Genomic DNA, 26,510 nt, shown 5'->3' on the forward strand with positions numbered 1-26,510 from the left:
AAAAATCAAGGCCAGAACTTATCTTTGTTGAAATGAACTGCAAAGCAGAAGAGACCAGGCAGGGATGTGAATCCTCCAGGAACAATGGACAACTGGCACTGACTAAAGGGTGAAGCAAGACTAAATAGACCAGTCAAAATTGCAAAAAGTGAACACACCTGATAAATGCTGCGATTCAGAGACAGCAGCGCTACCACTTACAACCACCGGAGGGAGCCCAAGAGCAGAATTCACAACAGTACCCCTGCCTTGAGGAGGGGTCACCGAACCCTCACCAGAGCCCCCAGGCCGATCCGGATGAGCCAAATGAAAGGCACGAACCAAATCATCAGCATGAACATCGGAGGCAACAACCCAAGAATTATCCTCCTGGCCATAACCCTTCCATTTGACAAGATACTGAAGCTTCCACCTCGAAAAACGAGAATCCAAAATCTTCTCAACCACATACTCCAACTCCCCATCAATCAACACCGGGGCAGGAGGATCAACAGAGGGAACAACGGGCACCACATATTTCCGCAACAAAGATCTATGAAAAACATTATGGATGGAAAAAGAGGCTGGAAGGGCCAAACGAAAAGACACTGGATTGATAATCTCAGAAATCCTATAAGGGCTAATAAACCGAGGCTTAAACTTAGGGGAAGAAACCTTCATAGGGACATGACGGGAAGACAACCAGACCAAATCCCCAACCCGAAGCCGGGAACCAACACACCGACGACGGTTAGCAAAACGCTGAGCCCCCTCCTAAGACAACACCAAATTGTCAACAGCATGAGCCCAAATTTGCTGCAACCTGTCAACCACAGAGTCCACCCCAGGACAATCAGAAGGCTCAACCTGCCCCGAAGAAAAACGAGGATGAAAACCAGAGCTACAAAAGAAGGGTGAAACCAAGGTAGCAGAACAACTAGCCCGATTATTAAGGGCAAACTCGGCCAATGGCAAGAAAGCCACCCAATCATCCTGATCAGCAGACACAAAGCATCTCAAATAAGTTTCCAAAGTCTGATTAGTTCGCTCGGTTTGGCCATTTGTCTGAGGATGAAATGCGGAAGAAAAAAACAAATCAATGCCCAGCCTAGCACAAAAGGCTCGCCAAAACCTAGAAACAAACTGGGAACCTCTATCAGACACAATATTCTCCGGAATGCCATGCAAACGAACCACATGCTGAAAAAACAACGGAACCAAATCAGAAGAGGAAGGCAACTTAGGCAAGGGTACCAAATGAACCATCTTAGAAAACTGGTCACAAACCACCCAGATAACTGACATCCTCTGGGAAACCGGAAGATCCGAAATAAAATCCATAGAAATATGCGTCCAAGGCCTCTCAGGGACTGGCAAAGGCAAAAGTAACCCACTAGCGCGGGAACAGCAAGGCTTGGCCCGCGCACAAGTCCCACAGGACTGCACAAAAGAACGCACATCCCGTGACAAAGAAGGCCACCAAAAGGACCTACCAACCAAATCTCTGGTACCAAAAATCCCAGGATGACCAGCTAACACAGAACAATGAACCTCCGAAATCACTTTACTAGTCCATCTGTCAGGAACAAACAATTTCCCCACTGGACAGCGGTCAGGTTTTCAGCCTGAAATTCCTGAAGAACCTGTCGTAAGTCAGGGGAGATGGCAGAAAGAATCACCCCTTCCTTCAGAATACCGACCGGCTCAAGGACCCCAGGAGAATCAGGCAAAAATCTCCTAGAGAGGGCATCAGCCTTAACATTCTTAGAACCCGGAAGATACGAGACCACAAAATCAAAACGGGAGAAAAACAGGGACCATCGGGCCTGTCTAGGATTCAGCCGTTTGGCAGACTCGAGATAAATCAGATTCTTATGATCAGTCAAGACCACAATACGGTGCTTGGCCCCCTCAAGCCAATGTCGCCACTCCTCAAATGCCCACTTCATAGCCAACAACTCACGATTGCCGACATCATAATTGCGTTCCGCAGGCGAAAACTTTCGAGAAAAGAAGGCACACGGTTTCATCAAGGAACCATCAGAATTCCTCTGAGACAAAACGGCCCCTGCCCCAATCTCAGAAGCGTCAACCTCAACCTGAAAAGGAAGAGAAACATCCGGCTGACGCAACACAGGGGCAGAAGTAAATCGGCGTTTAAGCCCCTGAAAGGCAGAGACAGCCGCAGAGGACCAATTCGTCACATCAGCGCCTTTCTTCGTCAAATCGGTCAGGGGTTTAACCACACTGGAGAAGTTGGCAATGAAACGGTGAAAAAAATTAGCAAAGCCCAAAAATTTCTGAAGGCTCTTCACGGATGTGGGCTGGATCCAATCATGAATGGCCTGAACCATAACCGGATCCATTTCTATAGATGAGGGAGAAAAAATGAAGCCCAAAAAAGAAATCTTCTGTACTCCAAAGAGGCACTTAGACCCCTTCACAAACAAGGCATTATCACAAAGGATCTGAAATACCATCCTGACTTGTTTCACATGAGACTCCCAATCATCTGAAAAAATCAAAATATCATCCAAATATACAATCATGAATTTATCAAGATAATTCCGAAATATATCATGCATGAAGGACTGAAACACAGATGGAGCATTAGAGAGTCCGAATGGCATCACAAGGTATTCAAAATGGCCTTCAGGCGTATTAAATGCAGTTTTCCATTCATCACCCTGCTTAATACGAACAAGATTATATGCTCCTCGAAGGTCAATCTTAGTAAACCAACTAGCCCCCTTAATCCTAGCAAACAGATCAGAAAGCAAAGGCAAAGGGTATTGGAATTTGACCGTGATCTTAATCAAGAGGCGATAATCAATACAGGGTCTCAAGGAGCCATCCTTTTTGGCAACAAAAAAAAACCTGCTCCCAATGGTGAAGAAGATGGCCGAATATGCCCCTTCTCCAAGGACTCCTTAACATAGCTCCGCTTGGCGGTATGTTCTGGCACAGACAGGTTGAAAAGTCGGCCCTTAGGGAACTTACAGCCTGGAATCAAGTCAATAGCACAATCACAGTCCCTATGCGGTGGAAGGGAACTGGACTTGGGCTCATTGAATACATCCTGGAAATCTGACAAAAACTCAGGAAATTCAGAAGAGGGGGAGGAGGCAATTGACATCAAAGGAACGTCACCATGAACCCCCTGACAACCCCAACTAGTCACAGACATAGATTTCCAATCTAATACCAGATTATGCACCTGTAACCATGGGAAACCCAGCACAATAGCATCATGCAAATTATGCAACACCAGAAAACGACAATCTTCCTGATGGGCTGGCGCCATGCACATGGTCAGCTGTGTCCAAAACTGAGGTTTATTTTTAGCCAACGGTGTAGCATCAATGCCCCTCAAAGGAATAGGACTCTGCAAAGGCTGCAAGGGGAAACCACAACGTCTGGCAAATTCTAAGTCCATTAAGTTTAGAGCGGCGCCTGAATCCACAAATGCCATGACAGAAAATGACAATAATGAGCAGATCAGGGTCACAGATAACAGAAATTTAGGTTGTACAGTACTGATGGTAACAGAACTAGCGATTCTCTTGGTACGCTTAGGGCAATCAGAAATAACATGAGCAGAATCGCCGCAGTAAAAACACAACCTATTCTGACATCTGAGTCCTTGTTGTTCAGCTCTAGACACAATCCTATCACACTGCATAGGCTCAGGACTCCGCTCGGAAGACAATGCCATAGTGTGCACAACTCTGCGCTCACGCAAGCGCCGATCAATCTGAATGGCCAGAGACATAGAATCACTCAGACCAGCAGGCGTGGGGAACCCCACCATAACATTTTTAACGGATTCAGAAAGACCCTTTCTGAAGATTGCCGCCAAGGCATCCTCATTCCATTTAGTCAGTACAGACCATTTTCTAAACTTCTGGCAATATGATTCTGCCGCTTCTTGACCCTGAGACAGGGCCAACAAGGTCTTCTCAGCATGATCCACTGAATTAGGTTCGTCATACAATAACCCAAGCGCCTGAAAAAAGGTGTCTACATTAAGCAACGCCAGATTCCCAGGTTCCAGGGCAAATGCCCAATCCTGGGGGTCACCACGCAGCACAGATATAACAATTTTACCTTGCTGGATGGGATCACCAGAGGAACGGGGTTTCAGAGCAAAAAACAGTTTACAGTTATTTTTAAAGCTCAGAAATTTGGACCTATCCCCAAAAAACAAATCAGGAGTTGGAATTCTAGGCTCTAAAACCGGAGTCTGAACGATATAATCGGAAATACCCTGTACTCTAGCAGCAAGTTGATCCACACGAGAAGCCAATCCCTGAACATCCATACCAGCGCCGAACTCCTGAGCCACCCAGAGGTAAAGAGGGAAGAGAAAAAAAAACACAACAAACTACAGAAAAAAAAATGGCTCTGCACTTTCCTTCCCTTCTTCTGAGATGCGGTTAACTCATTGTTGGCCAGTTGTACTGTTATGATCTGGTGGCCTAAGAGCAACATGAGACGTACTCTGGAGAAGGTGGTACCTGTACTGACCGCAGACCCTGAACTTAACACCGCAACTAGAAGTAGCCGTGGAATGTACCTAGCGCTCCCTAGACATCTCGACACAGCCGGAGGACTAATTACCCCTAGAGATAGAAAAGGGAAAACTATCTTGCCTCAGAGAAAATCCCCAAAGGATAGACAGCCCCCTGTTGTGAACTCTGTTTTCGGGCTCCCTCTTGTGGTCACAGGTGGTATTGTGTGAGTTTTGTTTTTGGGCTCCCCCTGGTGGCTTTGTTTGTTATCCTGCGGATCTGTGGCTGAATCAGCTGCCTCGTTATGCTCTAGGGAGTTTCCTATTTAGCTCTGCTTCACCTCCACTTGTTGCCGGCTGTCGATGTATTCAGTGCTATTCTGATCTCCCCTGATTATCTTCGTTTTCATTCTCTTCTGGAGAAGCTAAGTTTCTGTTTGATTATTTTTTGCTCATCAGTCTGCAATATGATTTCAGTGTATGATGAGTTTGTTCCAGCTTGCTAATATGTGAGTTCTTGTTGCTGGTAAGCTCTGGGGTACGGAGTTGCTTCCCCCGCACCGTTAGTTGGTGCGGGGGCTCGAGCAATCTCTGCGTGGATATTTTGCTTAGGGTTTTCTATTGACCGCACAGCTCCCTTCCTATTTTCTGCTATCTAGTGTTAGCGGGCCTCATTTGCTAAATCTATTTCATCTCTGCGTTTGTGCTTTACACTTAACTCACCGTTAATATTTGTGGGGGGCTTTTCTATATCTTTGGGGTCATTTCTCTGAGGCAAGTAAGGACTTTACTTTCCCTCTAGGAATAGGTAGTTTCTCAGGCCGTGAAGAGACGTCTAGGATTTTCAGGTAACGTTCCACGGCTGCCTATAGTTGTTTGCGGATAGGATCAGGTTGCGGTCAATCCAGATACCACTTCCCCAGAGCCAGTCGTCGGTTTAGTTACTTAGCTAGTCTTACTTGCGATCCTTGCCACTAGGATCATAACAGCCCCCCACAAATATTGACTGTGAGAGGAGAGGGAAAAAATATACACAGACTGAAATGAGAATTTAGCAAAGGAGGCCACTTCTAGCTAAATAGAAAGGATAGGACAGAGTACTATGCGGTCAGTATTTAAAACACTAGAAAATATCCACCACAGAAAATACAAAATCTCCACAGCTAACTAAAGATATGGAGGGTATATCTGCATCTCCAGAGATACCAGCTTGGCTAAACAAATCCTTATACAGACCAAGCTGGACAAGACAAAAACATGGAAAAGAACTGAACAATAAGGCCACAGCATGTGGACAGCAAAAATCAAGGCCAGAACTTATCTTTGTTGAAATGAACTGCAAAGCAGAAGAGACCAGGCAGGGATGTGAATCCTCCAGGAACAATGGACAACTGGCACTGACTAAAGGGTGAAGCAAGACTAAATAGACCAGTCAAAATTGCAAAAAGTGAACACACCTGATAAATGCTGCGATTCAGAGACAGCAGCGCTACCACTTACAACCACCGGAGGGAGCCCAAGAGCAGAATTCACAACAGTACCCCTGCCTTGAGGAGGGGTCACCGAACCCTCACCAGAGCCCCCAGGCCGATCCGGATGAGCCAAATGAAAGGCACGAACCAAATCATCAGCATGAACATCGGAGGCAACAACCCAAGAATTATCCTCCTGGCCATAACCCTTCCATTTGACAAGATACTGAAGCTTCCACCTCGAAAAACGAGAATCCAAAATCTTCTCAACCACATACTCCAACTCCCCATCAATCAACACCGGGGCAGGAGGATCAACAGAGGGAACAACGGGCACCACATATTTCCGCAACAAAGATCTATGAAAAACATTATGGATGGAAAAAGAGGCTGGAAGGGCCAAACGAAAAGACACTGGATTGATAATCTCAGAAATCCTATAAGGGCTAATAAACCAAGGCTTAAACTTAGGGGAAGAAACCTTCATAGGGACATGACGGGAAGACAACCAGACCAAATCCCCAACCCGAAGCCGGGAACCAACACACCGACGACGGTTAGCAAAACGCTGAGCCCCCTCCTAAGACAACACCAAATTGTCAACAGCATGAGCCCAAATTTGCTGCAACCTGTCAACCACAGAGTCCACCCCAGGACAATCAGAAGGCTCAACCTGCCCCGAAGAAAAACGAGGATGAAAACCAGAGCTACAAAAGAAGGGTGAAACCAAGGTAGCAGAACAACTAGCCCGATTATTAAGGGCAAACTCGGCCAATGGCAAGAAAGCCACCCAATCATCCTGATCAGCAGACACAAAGCATCTCAAATAAGTTTCCAAAGTCTGATTAGTTCGCTCGGTTTGGCCATTTGTCTGAGGATGAAATGCGGAAGAAAAAAACAAATCAATGCCCAGCCTAGCACAAAAGGCTCGCCAAAACCTAGAAACAAACTGGGAACCTCTATCAGACACAATATTCTCCGGAATGCCATGCAAACGAACCACATGCTGAAAAAACAACGGAACCAAATCAGAAGAGGAAGGCAACTTAGGCAAGGGTACCAAATGAACCATCTTAGAAAACTGGTCACAAACCACCCAGATAACTGACATCCTCTGGGAAACCGGAAGATCCGAAATAAAATCCATAGAAATATGCGTCCAAGGCCTCTCAGGGACTGGCAAAGGCAAAAGTAACCCACTAGCGCGGGAACAGCAAGGCTTGGCCCACGCACAAGTCCCACAGGACTGCACAAAAGAACGCACATCCCGTGACAAAGAAGGCCACCAAAAGGACCTACCAACCAAATCTCTGGTACCAAAAATCCCAGGATGACCAGCTAACACAGAACAATGAACCTCCGAAATCACTTTACTAGTCCATCTGTCAGGAACAAACAATTTCCCCACTGGACAGCGGTCAGGTTTTCAGCCTGAAATTCCTGAAGAACCTGTCGTAAGTCAGGGGAGATGGCAGAAAGAATCACCCCTTCCTTCAGAATACCGACCGGCTCAAGGACCCCAGGAGAATCAGGCAAAAATCTCCTAGAGAGGGCATCAGCCTTAACATTCTTAGAACCCGGAAGATACGAGACCACAAAATCAAAACGGGAGAAAAACAGGGACCATCGGGCCTGTCTAGGATTCAGCCGTTTGGCAGACTCGAGATAAATCAGATTCTTATGATCAGTCAAGACCACAATACGGTGCTTGGCCCCCTCAAGCCAATGTCGCCACTCCTCAAATGCCCACTTCATAGCCAACAACTCACGATTGCCGACATCATAATTGCGTTCCGCAGGCGAAAACTTTCGAGAAAAGAAGGCACACGGTTTCATCAAGGAACCATCAGAATTCCTCTGAGACAAAACGGCCCCTGCCCCAATCTCAGAAGCGTCAACCTCAACCTGAAAAGGAAGAGAAACATCCGGCTGACGCAACACAGGGGCAGAAGTAAATCGGCGTTTAAGCCCCTGAAAGGCAGAGACAGCCGCAGAGGACCAATTCGTCACATCAGCGCCTTTCTTCGTCAAATCGGTCAGGGGTTTAACCACACTGGAGAAGTTGGCAATGAAACGGTGAAAAAAATTAGCAAAGCCCAAAAATTTCTGAAGGCTCTTCACGGATGTGGGCTGGATCCAATCATGAATGGCCTGAACCATAACCGGATCCATTTCTATAGATGAGGGAGAAAAAATGAAGCCCAAAAAAGAAATCTTCTGTACTCCAAAGAGGCACTTAGACCCCTTCACAAACAAGGCATTATCACAAAGGATCTGAAATACCATCCTGACTTGTTTCACATGAGACTCCCAATCATCTGAAAAAATCAAAATATCATCCAAATATACAATCATGAATTTATCAAGATAATTCCGAAATATATCATGCATGAAGGACTGAAACACAGATGGAGCATTAGAGAGTCCGAATGGCATCACAAGGTATTCAAAATGGCCTTCAGGCGTATTAAATGCAGTTTTCCATTCATCACCCTGCTTAATACGAACAAGATTATATGCTCCTCGAAGGTCAATCTTAGTAAACCAACTAGCCCCCTTAATCCTAGCAAACAGATCAGAAAGCAAAGGCAAAGGGTATTGGAATTTGACCGTGATCTTAATCAAGAGGCGATAATCAATACAGGGTCTCAAGGAGCCATCCTTTTTGGCAACAAAAAAAAACCTGCTCCCAATGGTGAAGAAGATGGCCGAATATGCCCCTTCTCCAAGGACTCCTTAACATAGCTCCGCTTGGCGGTATGTTCTGGCACAGACAGGTTGAAAAGTCGGCCCTTAGGGAACTTACAGCCTGGAATCAAGTCAATAGCACAATCACAGTCCCTATGCGGTGGAAGGGAACTGGACTTGGGCTCATTGAATACATCCTGGAAATCTGACAAAAACTCAGGAAATTCAGAAGAGGGGGAGGAGGCAATTGACATCAAAGGAACGTCACCATGAACCCCCTGACAACCCCAACTAGTCACAGACATAGATTTCCAATCTAATACCAGATTATGCACCTGTAACCATGGGAAACCCAGCACAATAGCATCATGCAAATTATGCAACACCAGAAAACGACAATCTTCCTGATGGGCTGGCGCCATGCACATGGTCAGCTGTGTCCAAAACTGAGGTTTATTTTTAGCCAACGGTGTAGCATCAATGCCCCTCAAAGGAATAGGACTCTGCAAAGGCTGCAAGGGGAAACCACAACGTCTGGCAAATTCTAAGTCCATTAAGTTTAGAGCGGCGCCTGAATCCACAAATGCCATGACAGAAAATGACAATAATGAGCAGATCAGGGTCACAGATAACAGAAATTTAGGTTGTACAGTACTGATGGTAACAGAACTAGCGATTCTCTTGGTACGCTTAGGGCAATCAGAAATAACATGAGCAGAATCGCCGCAGTAAAAACACAACCTATTCTGACATCTGAGTCCTTGCTGTTCAGCTCTAGACACAATCCTATCACACTGCATAGGCTCAGGACTCCGCTCGGAAGACAATGCCATAGTGTGCACAACTCTGCGCTCACGCAAGCGCCGATCAATCTGAATGGCCAGAGACATAGAATCACTCAGACCAGCAGGCGTGGGGAACCCCACCATAACATTTTTAACGGATTCAGAAAGACCCTTTCTGAAGATTGCCGCCAAGGCATCCTCATTCCATTTAGTCAGTACAGACCATTTTCTAAACTTCTGGCAATATGATTCTGCCGCTTCTTGACCCTGAGACAGGGCCAACAAGGTCTTCTCAGCATGATCCACTGAATTAGGTTCGTCATACAATAACCCAAGCGCCTGAAAAAAGGTGTCTACATTAAGCAACGCCAGATTCCCAGGTTCCAGGGCAAATGCCCAATCCTGGGGGTCACCACGCAGCACAGATATAACAATTTTACCTTGCTGGATGGGATCACCAGAGGAACGGGGTTTCAGAGCAAAAAACAGTTTACAGTTATTTTTAAAGCTCAGAAATTTGGACCTATCCCCAAAAAACAAATCAGGAGTTGGAATTCTAGGCTCTAAAACCGGAGTCTGAACGATATAATCGGAAATACCCTGTACTCTAGCAGCAAGTTGATCCACACGAGAAGCCAATCCCTGAACATCCATACCAGCGCCGAACTCCTGAGCCACCCAGAGGTAAAGAGGGAAGAGAAAAAAAAACACAACAAACTACAGAAAAAAAAATGGCTCTGCACTTTCCTTCCCTTCTTCTGAGATGCGGTTAACTCATTGTTGGCCAGTTGTACTGTTATGATCTGGTGGCCTAAGAGCAACATGAGACGTACTCTGGAGAAGGTGGTACCTGTACTGACCGCAGACCCTGAACTTAACACCGCAACTAGAAGTAGCCGTGGAATGTACCTAGCGCTCCCTAGACATCTCGACACAGCCGGAGGACTAATTACCCCTAGAGATAGAAAAGGGAAAACTATCTTGCCTCAGAGAAAATCCCCAAAGGATAGACAGCCCCCTGTTGTGAACTCTGTTTTCGGGCTCCCTCTTGTGGTCACAGGTGGTATTGTGTGAGTTTTGTTTTTGGGCTCCCCCTGGTGGCTTTGTTTGTTATCCTGCGGATCTGTGGCTGAATCAGCTGCCTCGTTATGCTCTAGGGAGTTTCCTATTTAGCTCTGCTTCACCTCCACTTGTTGCCGGCTGTCGATGTATTCAGTGCTATTCTGATCTCCCCTGATTATCTTCGTTTTCATTCTCTTCTGGAGAAGCTAAGTTTCTGTTTGATTATTTTTTGCTCATCAGTCTGCAATATGATTTCAGTGTATGATGAGTTTGTTCCAGCTTGCTAATATGTGAGTTCTTGTTGCTGGTAAGCTCTGGGGTACGGAGTTGCTTCCCCCGCACCGTTAGTTGGTGCGGGGGCTCGAGCAATCTCTGCGTGGATATTTTGCTTAGGGTTTTCTATTGACCGCACAGCTCCCTTCCTATTTTCTGCTATCTAGTGTTAGCGGGCCTCATTTGCTAAATCTATTTCATCTCTGCGTTTGTGCTTTACACTTAACTCACCGTTAATATTTGTGGGGGGCTTTTCTATATCTTTGGGGTCATTTCTCTGAGGCAAGTAAGGACTTTACTTTCCCTCTAGGAATAGGTAGTTTCTCAGGCCGTGAAGAGACGTCTAGGATTTTCAGGTAACGTTCCACGGCTGCCTATAGTTGTTTGCGGATAGGATCAGGTTGCGGTCAATCCAGATACCACTTCCCCAGAGCCAGTCGTCGGTTTAGTTACTTAGCTAGTCTTACTTGCGATCCTTGCCACTAGGATCATAACAGCCCCCCACAAATATTGACTGTGAGAGGAGAGGGAAAAAATATACACAGACTGAAATGAGAATTTAGCAAAGGAGGCCACTTCTAGCTAAATAGAAAGGATAGGACAGAGTACTATGCGGTCAGTATTTAAAACACTAGAAAATATCCACCACAGAAAATACAAAATCTCCACAGCTAACTAAAGATATGGAGGGTATATCTGCATCTCCAGAGATACCAGCTTGGCTAAACAAATCCTTATACAGACCAAGCTGGACAAGACAAAAACATGGAAAAGAACTGAACAATAAGGCCACAGCATGTGGACAGCAAAAATCAAGGCCAGAACTTATCTTTGTTGAAATGAACTGCAAAGCAGAAGAGACCAGGCAGGGATGTGAATCCTCCAGGAACAATGGACAACTGGCACTGACTAAAGGGTGAAGCAAGACTAAATAGACCAGTCAAAATTGCAAAAAGTGAACACACCTGATAAATGCTGCGATTCAGAGACAGCAGCGCTACCACTTACAACCACCGGAGGGAGCCCAAGAGCAGAATTCACAACACCACACAATCAATCAATCACACTCCAACTTCTCCATAATGACCAAGACCAAACAGCTTTATAAGGACATCATGGACAACATTGTAGACCTGCACAAAGCTGGTATGGGCTACAGGATAATAGGCAAGCAGCTTGGTGAGAAGGCAACAACTGTTGGCATAAGTATTAGAAAATGGAAGAAACACGAGATGACTGTCAGTCTTCCTCGGTCTGGGGCTGCATGCAAGAAAAGAAAGAAAGAGACACAACAGAATTTGCGATGAATGATCAGAATGGTACTTCCAAATATGGAATCCTATAAGGTGAGCAAGTGGTGGTGTTTGGATAAACGTTCATTATACCACATGGCTTGTTAACAAACAAAACCAAACAAAAGACAATGTGTGCATATACCCTAATGAAAATAAATAAGTAAAAAAGCAAGTGCGTTAAATAACAGGGTATTTAGTAAACACTCTTTTTGATAAAAAAAGCATAAAGCTGTCCCACAGTGGCAAGGTGTACCCAATTGGGACAGACCTACACTCTCTAATGTTAAAATCTACCTAGTGTGAATAGTGGCAGAGAGTAATCGGGTCCCAACCGGACACCCGGCTTTGGAGGGACTATATATAAACTGCCCAGCTCAGTAAAATGGGGGCCACACCCTATTTGTACTGAATACAAAAATACTGAAGAAAAACAGAAAACTGAGCCGGAGTAGGACTTGAAAACATGCATGATGTAAAAGCATGTTCACACTGGCCATGGAAACCAACAAAACCAAAGAAAAGACAATGTGTGCATATACCCTACTGAAAATAAATAAGTAAAAAAGCAAGTGCATTAAATAACATAGGGTACTTAGTGAACACTGTTTTTGATTTTAAAAAAAGCATAAAGCTGTCCCACCGCTGCAAGCTTTCTGTGTACACTGTGCATAGCCATAAAGCTGCCAATCAGTGGAGGAGGGGAGTTTGTATTGGAGGATTGCATGTTAGCAGGGTTAATAGTCCATTACTGATAACCAGCTGCTGATAAAACTGTGATTTTACCAAAACTACAGCAAGCAGCCGAGTAAGTGACAAATCACTTAAACCAGGGTTTCTGACACATAATGAAAACAGCATAATGTACAGAGTAAAACCTCCATGACAGATTCCAGATTTAAGAAGTCTTGTAGAATCCATGAGAAAACTACTTATGTGTTCCTTACAATCTGAGGTATATGGAGATAGAATTCTACAGGTGCATAATATACTGTATCCGAATAAGCCATGGGCCTAAATGTAACTAATAGTAGAGGTAAGAAGGTGCATCTGAGCTCTATAAACTGGTCTGGTACTGTACCTTCCATATCTATAAACTGGTCGGGTACTGTACCTTCCATATGTTGCAATGTTAAGTATCAGTGATATTATAAAATAACATTTAATATTGGAAACATTATTAAGATTCCCTTGTCAATGTGTATATTATACCTCAAACCACAAGGCAAGCCCTTTCTTTATTGCTACTTTATCTCTTAGCTCCACATTAGACAGTGTAACGTAGTCTTAGCAGGAGCAGGGATGCAGAATTCCTATTCCACAGCTCTAGGTGGACGAATTGTACCATCAAAGTGCCTAAAATACTTGCACTTGCTTCCTATAGTCATGTAAAATTAATATTTGTTTCTTTTTCTGACTGCTGCTGTTGGGGAGAAAATACAATGGCATAAAACCACAAGTCTGTGGAAACAGGAAGGTTTTGCAGTAGTTTCTCAATGTGAACAAGTATGAGGGTTCCCATGAAAAATAGACAAGTGCATTTTACTTTTGCAATGTGTTAAATATTGAGATAAAGTTAGAAGACATATTAGAAGAGTAGTTTCTTACCGTCATATATCACTAATCGGAAAGTGTTGTGGCATTCCAGTGCACTTTCTAGGATATCCTTGAGGGTGCGGTAAAACAGCTTGGCTTGCTCCATGCGATCTTGCTTACTAAAGCCAGCAGTGGCGATATTTGACATTTCATACAGAGATGCAAGAGGTGTAGCATATTCCACTATACAGTAATGTGGCTATGCCACGTAAAGAGGAAAAAACATGAATTAAGATAAATTCACACATGTAAATTGCCATGGAATAAATGGCGCTATAATAATAATAAATAATAAATGCTTTCGGTCTATCTTTAGTCATTCATAGCACATTTTAAAAGTAAACCACAACTTTTCTGAAGTATTATGACATTGCTCTTAAATCCAATGATACATTTATACATTTCTCTTCAACAGTGAAATTGCAGCTCTTAAAGGGAAACTAAGGAAATCATAGGATGGATAAATATGTTAATATTATGTAAATTATGAACAAATGTAATCAAAACATCTTGTTTTTTTCAGTGTGGAATATAAGCACTAAATGTAGAAATACATGCATTTACATGCCTTGGCTGTTATCAATGTGGTCATTTACGGTTGTCTGTGGAATGTTCTGCCATGCTAAATACACTTGGGTATGCAAATCATCATGATCTGCTGCTGGCAGCTCCCTTTGTAATTACCGACCAATGATGTCCCAGATATGCTTAATGAGAGACAGTGCAGGCCATGTTAGCATATTTAGGTCACGCAGGCTGATCATAATAGAACCAGCGACATATAGCCTGGTGTTGCCATGTTGAAACACGGCTCCTGGGACACTTTGGAGAAATTGCTGTACCAATGCTTCCACTATGACATCAGTTAATCACTAAAATGTTAGTGTACATGGAATAAAGACTAGAAGGGCCTGGCTACCATCCTGGAAGTATGACTAGTGTGATGTTCCCCTGTGAAGGCCTCTTCATGGTGTTTTCCACATAGGCTCCAGATGGAGAACAGAGTCTGTAATGGAGCTCTATCCTCGTTAGTGACGAGTCCTGTTTCTGTTTTGGATGCAATGATAACACAGAGATATATCAGGATTTGTCTCCCATCAAGCACATGTGGTACGTCATTGGTTGGCGATTGCAAAGTGAGCTACCAGAAGTCGGTCTTCAGCATTGGCATGCTGCATGGCAGAACAGTGCTCAGACATAGGGATAGAGCCTAGATATGAATAATTGTCCATGATGCATCTATTATTACTTGACTAGTTCTGCGTGTGACGTTCAAACTCAATATTGAATAAATTGAGAAGCAAGCATTGAAAATGTTGTTTCCATTTTTTTATCATTTACATATCATTAACATGCCTGTTGTTCCTGTGATTTCAACAATTCAGCTTTTCCTTCTCCGTGTTGCAATATAAAGGAGTGTAGTACAACTGATCTGGAGAAATGGGCATAAACATTTGCAAATTTCTGATTGCTAAAGGTCTATTGATCTGGAATCACAAATATGACCAAAGATGTAATACTATGGCTATAATGTAAAATTACTACTCAATAATTTCAGCTGATGGGTGGACTTTCTAGACCCAAAAGCAAAATGAAAAAAATAATACTTGCATCTGGGATTAGTGACCACTTAGACTGCAGTCTTTTCATTAAATCTGTTTGGATGGAATTAGAAGACTGCAGTCAATCCAATTAGCAGCAGTGGTAACGTGACACCCAATAAGTGCCATGGATGCTGGCAGATCGGCAGGTGATGCAGTAGCGAGTGCAGATGAGTGACACAATTTCAGGAGGTAGGATTTTTTTTTCTGGACCCATTAGATATATCTTGTAAAGTTGAGACAGCCCATTTAAAGATATATGCAAAGAGTATCCAAGACCACTCTGCAATTAATTAATATATGAACTTCCCTATAGCCATTAGCATCAAACACAAAGCTACTTGTGCAGTTTTGATCAAAATTGTATAAGCCCTCCTACTAGAAAAAAAATTGACTGTATAGACATCTGTCTGAGATGGGTTAGTGAATCCTGCATTGAGCAGGGGGCTGGACACGATGACCCTGGAGGTCCTTCCAGCTCTAACAATCTATGACTCTATGAAAAGGTGGCCTGCTTTTGCATTGGACCATAAATTCTTTAGACTTATCTCTTCATGTGTCTAGGCATCAAATAAACTGTAAAAGGTAGGGATCCAGCTAAGACACTGGTATATATGGGTGGGTAATGGGGTGCACAGTCTTGAACGTGGCCACATCCCCAAGTCACAACCCCTTTAAAGATGGCGCTAGGAGAACCTTACAATGAATAAAAGTGGGAGAATGTGATAAGAGACGGAACAAAAAGCCTAAAACATAGCAATGCCACTTGCACTTCTCAATCTTTTGAATCATGCTGCTTAATATGTTTTTTTAGTCCAAAAATGCTATTTTAAAACATAAAGTCCACTTGGTTCCTATCAATGTAATGAGTACCAACATATTGCTGTGTTTGTATGTAAAACGTCAAGGATGCGTCTCATTTTTTGTATAGGCTTTTTTGTAAAGGGCTTTATGCTATTGTTTATGCCTTAAAAAGTACTGTATATACAGTACAACAATAGATCAATGTTTATAGAAATAGGTTATGTATGCAAATGCATGCCATACTTTGCAAACACGTGCAACATAAATTGTAGTAAAAAGACACATCTACGTCATACTTATGGAAAATCAAAGTTGTTTAGCCAAATGCGTTGTGCAAGGACTTTGAATATTAGCCTAAAATCCAATAATTGATCCCCGAGGTGCTTTTCAAATTAGTTAACAACCTAAAAGTAGTTTGGACAAAACTAAGTATTTTATAGAGTTAATAGGAAAAAGATTTGTGGTGATCCTGAGATTATTTATGTGCCCTAAGCATAATGCACCGTATCGGGTTGCCATATAAATCAAGGGACACAATCGAGATGGGACTACAAAGCTTAAGTTTATGATATAGCTGAAAATGAATAAATATTTGATGAAGATCCATTGCTTTACTACTATTTATGATTGTACAACCCCAATTCCGAAAAAACTGGGTTACTATGTAAGATGTAAAGAAAACAAGAATGTAATAATTTGGAAATTTCATACAGACATATTTTACTCTCATCAGAACATAGAAAGCATTTCAGAAGTGGGAAGTTGCACTTTTTTTACATTTAACTTGAAAAAATTAAGAAATGAATTGCAACAACGCATTTCAAAAAAGTTGGTACAGAATTAACAAACAGATGGGAAAGTATGTGGTATAATAAAAAACAGCTGGAGGGTCACATGAATGTGGCAGAGGCAAAATCTCTCCGAAATAAGAATGGTCAGAAGTTCACCAATCTGTGAACAACCGCGGCTCAAAATTGTAGGATTATTTCAGAAAAAATATTTCTCAACATAAAATGGCAAGCACTTTGAATATCTCACCAACTACAGTACATAATATCATCAAAAGACTGAGATTCTGGAAAATCCATGTGCACAAATGAAAAGGCCAATGGTCAATATTAGATACTTGTGATCTAAAGGTACATAAGCGGCATGGCATTAAAAACAGGCATGATACGGTGAAGAAAATCACTCCATGGGCTCAGGAATACTTCACGAAATCATTGTCTATGAACACAGTTCACCGCTCAATCCACAAATGCAAATTAAAGCGCTATCATACAAAGAAGAAGCCATATATGAACACTATCGAGAAATGCTGAAATCTTCTCTGGGCAAAACCTAATTTACAATGGACTGAGCCAACATGAAAAATTGTTCTGTGGACATATGAATCAAAATGGGATTTGTTAATTTTCAATATTTGCTGAAGGGTGTGCTCATGTTATGAAATTGGTCTAGTTAGTTAGAAATCATGAAAATAAGCAAGTTTTCAATTGATTTGCTTTTTCTATCTGCTTTCATACTCCTGCTATGAGAACTTTTACCTGTTCATCTTGTTGCCCATGAGATTGCCCACCAGAACCTGGAGTATGTGCAGTAGACTGATGGATTAACTCTTGAGATTAAAATTGATTTTTATGCAACAGTTAAAGAGGTTGTAAACTACTTTTACATTGATAGCCTATATGCTTAGGATCGGTCATCAATGTCTGATCGGCCAGGGTCCAGCACTCGGCACCGCCGCTTATTAGCTGTTATTGTTGGCGACGGCTGCCAGCAAGAAGTACTTACCTGTTTAGCTGGTCGTATACTTGTAGTGGCCGGGGCTTGTTACTGAACTTCTGCCTCCTATTGATTTGTATAGGAGGCAGATGTGCAGTACCCTGCGGCGGCCACTACAAATAAACGGCCAGCTCCACAAGTAAGTACTTCTGGGCGGCGGCGCCACCGCCTTCACCAATAATAGCTGATTGCCAGAGTGATGGGTGCCTAAGGATAGGACATCAATGTAAAAGTAGTGGACTACCTCTTTAAATGCCCAACTTCCACCTAACCTGACTTTTTATTTGTCCAAAACAAATCACAATCCACTGCCCTGACCATTGGCCTCTTTCATCAGCAGTGTCAACAGCAGTTATCCTAATCGTTGCACTCACTTTCCCAGTCATGTGCTTGTTCAAAGATTGAGTTATGCCTAATATACAATTGGAAAATGAGTATTTGATACGGTGCCAATTTTACAAGTTTTCACACCTACAAAGAATGGAGAGGTCTGTCATTTTTATCGTTGGAACACTTTAACTGCGAGAAAAAGAATCTTGAAAAAAATCCAGAAGATTACATTGTATGATTTTTACATAATTAATTTGAATTTTATTGCATGAAACAAGTATTTGATACAATAGAAAAACAGATCTTAATATTTGGCATAGAAACCATTGTTTGCAATTACAGAGGTTAGATGTTTCCTGTAGCTCTTGACCAAGTTTGTACACACTGTAGTAGTCAGTTTGGACCACTCCTCTATACAAATCTTCTCAAGATCTTTCAGGTTTCGGGGCAGTCACTGGGCAACATTGAGTTTCAACTGCCTCCAAAGATTTTCTATTGGGTTCAGGTCTGAAGACTGGCTAGGCCACCCCAGGACCTTGAAATGCTTCTTACGGAGCCACTCCTTACCTGCCCTGGCTCTGTGTTTCAGGTGATTGTCATCTGGAAACCCCAGCCACAACCAATCTTCAATGCTGTTACTAAGGAAATGAGGTTTTGACAAAAATCTCGCTGTACATGATCTTATCCATCCTCCCTTCAATAGGGTCCAGTCATCCTGTCCCTTTTCCAGAAAAGTAAAACCAAAGTATGATGTTTCCCCGACCATGGGATGATGTTCCTGGGGTTGTACTCATCCTTCTTTCTCCAAACAGGGCGAGTGGAGTTGATACCAAAAAGTTCTATTTTGGTCTCATCTGACCACATGACCTCCCCCATGCCTCCTCTGGATCATCCAAATGGTCATTGGCGAACTTCAAACGTGCTGGCGTGAGCAGGAGGACCTTGCATTCCCTGCAGTATTTTAATCCATGACGGTATAGTGTATTACTAACAGTAATGTTTGAGACTATGGTCCCAGCTCTCTTCAGGTCATTAACCAGGTCCTCCCATGTTGTTAGGGCTGATTCCTGACCTTTCTCAGAATCATCATTACCCAACGAGGCAAGATCTTGCATGCAGCCCCAGACTGAGGAAGATTGATAGTTATCTTGTGCTTCTTCCATTTTCTAGTAATTGTGCCAACAGTTGATGTCTTCTCACCAAGCTGCTTGCCTATTGTCTTTTAGCCCTTCCCAGTCTTTTGCAGGTCTACCGTTTGGTCTCTGGTGTCCTTATACAGCTCTTTGGTCTTGTCCATGGTGGAGAGGTTGGAGTCTGATTGAGTGTGTGGGCAGGTGTCTTTTACACAGGTAACAAGTTCAAACAGGAGCAATTAATACAGGTAATGAGTGCAGAGTAAGAAGGCTTCTTAGGCCGGAGTCACACTACAGTGTAATACGGCCGAGTGCAATGCGGTAAAAAATCGCATATCACTCGGCCCAATTTTAATCTATGGGGCATCTCCTATCATCCATTTTTTTCTCGGACGTATTCAGGATCCAAGTGAAATCGCAGCATGCTGCGATTGTCAGTGCATCTTGGCCAAGAATCGCCAATGCAAGTCTATGGGTGCGAGAAAAAATCGGATTCCACAAGGACCTTGGGTGTGAATTGCGAGAAATACGAAAGACTTCTCCAGGTGACAGGAAATTGAATCATCCATTATCAGGAAGCTTTGGCATGCAAATTTCTTGGCCACACTGTAGAGCAAACCAGGAAGCACGCCTCCACGGAGTGTAGCAGCATGGCCAGGCATATAAATGTAGAGATGCTGATAGCTCTGGTCCATGATAGACCAGAATTATGGGACCAACGCGACGCACATTATGTGGACCGTGCACGTAAAGACGCAGCATAGAGGCCAATCTGTCACCACATGTTCCCCGATTTTGATGATCGACCTCATGAGGTGCAGCATGAAATTTGTAAGTACCATCCTTTACCAAAATATATTAAAAATTACCTTCATGAGAAAAATTATCATGAACACATCATATGTGATGTGGTTATTAGTGAGGTTACTGTTAAACTCTTGTTTGCGGATGCGAAATCAGCAACATGACACCCAAATATGTGTTACATTTAATAGCAATAGTTCTTTTATATAGGACAAAGGGACTTTTATTTCCCTCTAGGCTCCAGGGCCCGTGTGCGATTGCAAACCCTGTACCTGTTGGAGTTATGTGCTTGATAGTTAAAACAATTCTTGTGTTTGTTTGCAGTGAATGATGTCAATAGACGCTGGCGGAGTTGCTGGGACCAATACCGGCGTGAACGTCAACTTTTTGGGCGTAGTGGTGATGCAGCCCCCCAAAAAAGAAAATATGTCTATTTTGAGAGTCTTAATTTTCTTGCACCGGTGATGGAGCTCAGACCGTAAATGCATGCATGTCCAAAAACTTATAACACATGTTATAACGTCAATATGTTTTTTAAACAAGTTTTTATTTATTTTTGGATTACCAGAACAGAGTCAAACCTTACAGAAAGGGAGACTGCATCTGACTCTGAGGTGGTGATTGACCCCATTGGGGAAGGTGCCAAAGTGGCTGGCCCATCTGCCCAACCAACAGCCAGCAACCAACCACCACTACCACCAGCAGCAGTGTCTTCTGCCACACAGGAGGCCAATCCAGAGGTTGAGGAAGGGGCCCACAGCAGCAGTCCAACCTTGGCTCTGGATACATCACCACAGCCTTCTACAAGACCACACCATGGGTGGCGCAGAAGGGTGCCTCCTATTACTGCCACCAGGAGGCAAGTGGATAAGGGGGTGTTGGACTATTTGTCCAGAGCTGCCCATGACGATGGGGAGGAAGCGTACTTCCGCAGTCTTGCCTGCTACTTGCATCTCATTCGGCGCTCGCTCAGGCTGCGGACCAGAGGTTGTCTACAAATAGTGATAGATGTGGCAACACCCCCAAACAACCCTACTCCTGTGTTTAACTATCTTGAAAGTTGGCAAATGTCATCTAACAACCTTCTTGCAGTGCAAGACCTTCCACAGGAACAAATAGAACCAGTCGCAGCAGCACCCCGGCACGTATTGCACCACAGCCACAGCCTGCCCAAACCCACCAATAAACACAACCTAGGCCAATGTATGAGTATCCAGCACCTGCCCAATCTGGCCACTGGAGCAGACACACATTTGGAGGCTGGTCCCAATATGTGTCTGCTCGACATGGCCATATTGGGGGGGTATGTCCAAATGGGTCAATCCAGTTCACAGGAGTTAATGCACTTCTACCCTCAGCAACAATTTTTCCCTCAGACACAGGATAGATCCTTGCAACAAAATCCTCCATATATATCTGGCATACCACAGGTTGACAGTCAGGTTGGTCAACCACGTAGGCCAAGTTCTGCACATGCTGGCCACCCGCCATCACCACCCCCAACCTACCACAACCTGTAATTTGTTTGTAATAGTTATTTGGCTGCCATTGACAGTGTTTGGGGTGTAAGGTTAGTTGTGTCCTTGGCTTGTTATGCTTTATTGTTTGCTCTGGTTAGTATGCCTAAAATGACATATGGTGTTAATATGTTTTTGGCTACTATATATATGTTTTGAGCAGTAAAAACGATTTTTAAATCAATGAGTGTCATGTATTGTTAGGACTACATACATATGACTGGAGGTTGGTATTCTTAGGCTGGTAAGGGACCATGAATATTGACCCCCCCAGCCTAAAAATAGCAGCTGACAGCCACTCAGAAAAGGCACATCTATTAGATATGCCAATTCTGATGCTTTGGCAGGCTCTTCCCACTTGCCCTGTAGTGGTGACAAATGGGGTTCATATTTGTGGGGTTAACCCCCTTCCGACCTGTGACGCCACGTAGGCGTCATGAAAGTCAGTGCCAATCCGACCTGTGACGCCTATGTGGCGTCATGGAGGGATCGCGTCCCTGCAGATCAGGTGAAAGGGTTAACTCCAATTTCACCTGATCTGCAGGGACAGGGGGAGTGGTACTTCAGCCCAGGGGGGGTGGCTTTGCCCCCCCATGGCTACGATCGCTCTGAATGGCTGTTGAAAGTGAAACAGCCAATCAGAGCGATTTGTAATATTTCACCTATGAAAATGGTGAAATATTACAATCCAGCCATGGCCGATGCTGTAATATCATCGGCCATGGCTGGAAACTCTGATCTGCCCCCCCACCGCCACCGATCGCCTCCCCAGTCCTCCGTCCTGTGCTCCGCTCCCTTCTGTCCGCCTGTCCGCTCACCCGTCATCCTGTCCGTTCCCCCCGTGCTCCGATCCCACCCCCGTGCTCCGATCCCCCCGTGCTCCGATCCCCCCCATACTTACCGAGCCTCCCGGTGTCCGTCCGTCTGCTCCATGGGCGCCGCCATCTTCCAAAATGGCGGGCTCATGCACAGTGCGCCCGCCGAATCTGCCAGCCGGCAGATTCGTTCAAGGTACATTTTGATCACTGTGATAAAACCTATCACACTGATTAAAATAAAAAAAAATAGTAAATGAACCCCCCCTTTATCACCCCCATAGGTAGGGACAATAATAAAAATAAAGAAATTATATTTACTTTTATTTTTCCACTAGGGTTAGGGTTAGAACTAGGGTTAGAGTTAGGGTTAGGGCTAGGGTTAGAATTAGGGTTAGAATTAGGGTTAGGGCTAGGGTTAGGGTTAGGGTTAGGGTTAGAATTAGGGTTAGAATTAGGCTATGTGCACATGGTGCGGATTTGGCTGCGGATCTGCAGCGGATTGGCCGCTGCGGATTCGTAGCAGTTTTCCATCAGGTTTACAGTACCATGTAAACCTATGGAAAACCAAATCCGCTATGCCCATGGTGCGGAATATACCGCGCAGCAACGCTGCATTGTATTTTCCGCAGCCTGCTAATTCTTTGTGCGGATTCCGCAGCGTTTTACACCTGTTCCTCAATAGGAATCCGCAGGTCAAATCCGCACAAAAAAACACTGGAAATCCGAGGTAAAACCGCAAGTAAAACGCAGTGCATTTTACCAGCGGATTTTTCAAAAATGGTGCGGAAAAATCTCACACGAATCCGCAACATGGGCACATAGCCTTAGGGTTAGGGTTGGAATTAGAGTTAGGGTTGGAATTAGGGCTAGGGTTGGAAATAGGGGGTTAAGATTAGGCTTGTGGTTAGAGTTATGGTTAGGGTTAGGGGTGTGTTGGGGTTAGGGTTGTGGTTAGGGTTGGGATTAGGGTTAGGTTTGGTATTAGTGTTAGGGGTGTGTCGGGGTTAGGGTTGTGGTTAGGGGTGTGTTGGGGTTAGGGTTGTGATTAGGGTTGTGGCTAGAGTTGGGATTAGGGTTAGGGGTGTGTTGGGGTTAATGTTGGAGTTAGAATTGAGGGGTTTCCACTGTTTAGGCACATCAGGGGTCTCCAAACGCAACATGGCACCACCATTGATTCCAGCCAATCTTGCATTCAAAAAATCAAATGGTGCTCCCTCCCTTCTGAGCCCTGACGTGTGTCCAAACAGTGGTTTACCCCCACATATGGGGTACCAGCATACTCAGGACAAACTGGGCAACAACTATTGAGGTCCAATTTCTCCTGTTACCCTTGTGAAAATAAAAAATTGCTTGCTAAAACATAATTTTTGAGGAAAGAAAAATGTTTTTTTATTTTCACGGCTCTGTGTTCTAAACTTCTGTGAAGCACTTGGGGGTTCAAAGTGCTCACCATACATCTGGATAAGTTCCTTGGGGGGTCTAGTTTCCAAAATGGGGTCACTTGTGGGGGGTTTCTTCTGTTTAGGCAGATCAGGGGCTCTGCAAACGCAACATGAAACCCGCAGACCATTCCATCAAAGTCTGCATTTCTAAACGTCACTACTTCCCTTCCGAGCCCTGATGTGTGCCCAAGCAGTGGTTTACCCCCACATATGGGGTATAAGCATACTCAGGACAAAAAGGGCAACAAATATCAGGGTCCACTTCTCCTGTTACCCTTGTGAAAATAAAAAATTACTTACTAAAACATAATTTTTGAGGAAAGAAAAATGATTTTTTATTTTCACGGCTCTGCATTGTAAACTTCTGTGAAGCACTTGGGGGTTCAAAGTGCTCACCATACATCTGGATAAGTTCCTTGGGGGGTCTAGTTTCCAAAATGGGGTCACTTGTGGGGGGTATCTACTGTTTAGGCAGATCAGGGGCTCTGCAAACGCAACGTGACGCCCGCAGACTATTCCATCAAAGTCTGCATTTCTAAACGTCACTACTTCCCTTCTGAGCCCCGACGTGTGCCCAAGCAGTGGTTTACCTCCACATATGGGGTATCAGCATACTCAGGACAAACTGGGCAGCAACTATTGGGGTCCAATTTCTCCTGTTACCCTTGTGAAAATAAAAAATTGCTTGCTAAAACATAATTTTTGAGGAAAGAAAAATGATTTTTTATTTTCACGGCTCTGCGTTATAAACTTCTGTGAAGCACTTGGGGGTTCAAAGTGTTCACTGCACATCTAGATAAGTTCCTTGGGGGTCTAGTTTCCAAAATGGGGTCACTTGTGGGGGGTTTCTACTGTTTAGGCACATCAGGGGCTCTGCAAACGTAACATGATGCCCGCAGATCATTCCATCAAAGTCTGCATTCCAAAACGTCACTACTTCCCTTCTGAGCCCTGACGTGTGCCCAAACAGTGGTTCCCCCCACATATGGGGTATCAGCGTACTCAGGACAAACTGGACAACAACGTTGGGGTCCAATTTCTCCTGTTACTCTTGTGAAAATAAAAAATTGAGGGCTAAAAAATAATTTTTGAGGAAAGAAAAATGATTTTTTATTTTCACGGCTCTGCGTTATAAACTTCTGTGAAGCACTTGGGGGTTTAAAGTGGTCACCGCACATCTAGATTAGTTCCATGGGAGGTCTAGTTTCCAAAATGGGGTCACTTGTGGGGGAGCTCCAATGTTTAGGCACACAGGGGCTCTCCAAACATGACATGGTGTCCGCTAACAATTGGAGCTAATTTTTCATTCAAAAAGTCAAATTGCGCTCCTTCCCTTCCGAGCCCTGCTGTGTGCCCAAACAGTGGTTTACCCCCACATGTGAGGTATCAGTGTACTCAGGAGAAATTGCCCAATAAATCTTAGGATCCATTTTATCATGTTGCCCATGTTAAAATAAACAAATTGAGGCTAAATTAAATTTTTTATGAAAAAAAGTACTTTTTCATTTTTACGGATCAATTTGTGACGCACCTGGGGGTTCAAAGTGCTCACTATGCATCAAGATAAGCTCTTTGGGGGGTCTAGTTTCCAAAATGGGGTCACTTTTGGGGGAGCTCCAATCTTCAGGTACACAGGGGCTCTCCAAACACGACATGGTGTTCCCTAACCATTGGAGCTAATTTTTCATTCAAAAGTCAAATGGCGCTCCTTCCCTTCTGAGCCTTGCCGTGTGCACAAGCAGTGGTTTGTGACCACATATGAGGTATCAGTGTACTCAGGAGAAATTGACCAACACATTTTAGGATCCATTTTATCCTGTTGCCCATGTGAAAATTAAAAAATTGAGGCTAAAAGACATTTTTTGTGAAAAAAAAGTACTTTTTCATTTTTACGGATCAATTTGTGAAGCACCTTGGGGTTCAAAATGCTCACTATGCATCAAGATAAGCTCTTTGGGGGGTCTAGTTTCCAAAATGGGGTCACTTGTGGGGGAGCTCCAATGTTAAGGCACACAGGGGCTCTCCAAACGCGACATGGTGTCCGCTAAAGATTGGAGCCAATTTTTCATTGAAAAAGTCAAATGGCGCTCCTTCCCTTCCGAGCATTGTCGTGCGCCCAAACAGTGGTTCCCCCCCCATATAAGGTATCGGCATACTCAGGACAAATTGTACAATAACTTTTGGGGTCCAGTTTCTCTTTTTACCCTTGGGAAAATAAAAAATTGTTGCTAAAAGATCATTTTTGCGACTAAAAAGTTAAATGTTAATTTTTTCCTTCCATGTTGCTTCTGCTGCTGTGAAGCACCTGAAGGGTTAATAAACTTTTTGAATGGGGTTTTGAGCACCTTGAGGGGTGCAGTTTTTAGAATGGTGTCACTTTTGGGTATTTTCAGCCATATAGACCCCTCAAACTGACTTCAAATGTGAGGTGGTCCCTAAAAAAAATGGTTTTGTAAATTTTGTTGTAAAAATGAGAAATCGCTGGTCAAATTTTAACCCTTATAACTTCCTAGCAAAAAAAATGTTGTTTCCAAAATTGTGCTGATGTAAAGTAGACATGTGGGTAATGTTATTTATTAACTATTTTGTGTCACATAACTCTCTCGTTTAAACAGAATA

At 43.7% G+C, this 26,510-nt stretch overlaps 1 protein-coding gene across 1 annotated transcript in view; it reads right to left on the minus strand.

Annotated features, from left to right (window-relative positions):
* The window catches only part of STING1 (stimulator of interferon response cGAMP interactor 1), a 93,107-nt gene that overhangs the window by 18,158 nt on the left and 48,439 nt on the right, over positions 1 to 26,510 (minus strand). Inside the window, exon 7 of the mRNA XM_077266049.1 lies at positions 13,670 to 13,856. Coding sequence (XP_077122164.1) covers positions 13,670 to 13,856 — 187 coding nt within the window. The remainder of the gene's footprint in view (positions 1 to 13,669; positions 13,857 to 26,510) is intronic.

The sequence above is a fragment of the Ranitomeya variabilis genome, chromosome 5 (genome assembly GCF_051348905.1).
Source record: "Ranitomeya variabilis isolate aRanVar5 chromosome 5, aRanVar5.hap1, whole genome shotgun sequence".
Lineage (NCBI taxonomy): Eukaryota > Metazoa > Chordata > Amphibia > Anura > Dendrobatidae > Ranitomeya > Ranitomeya variabilis.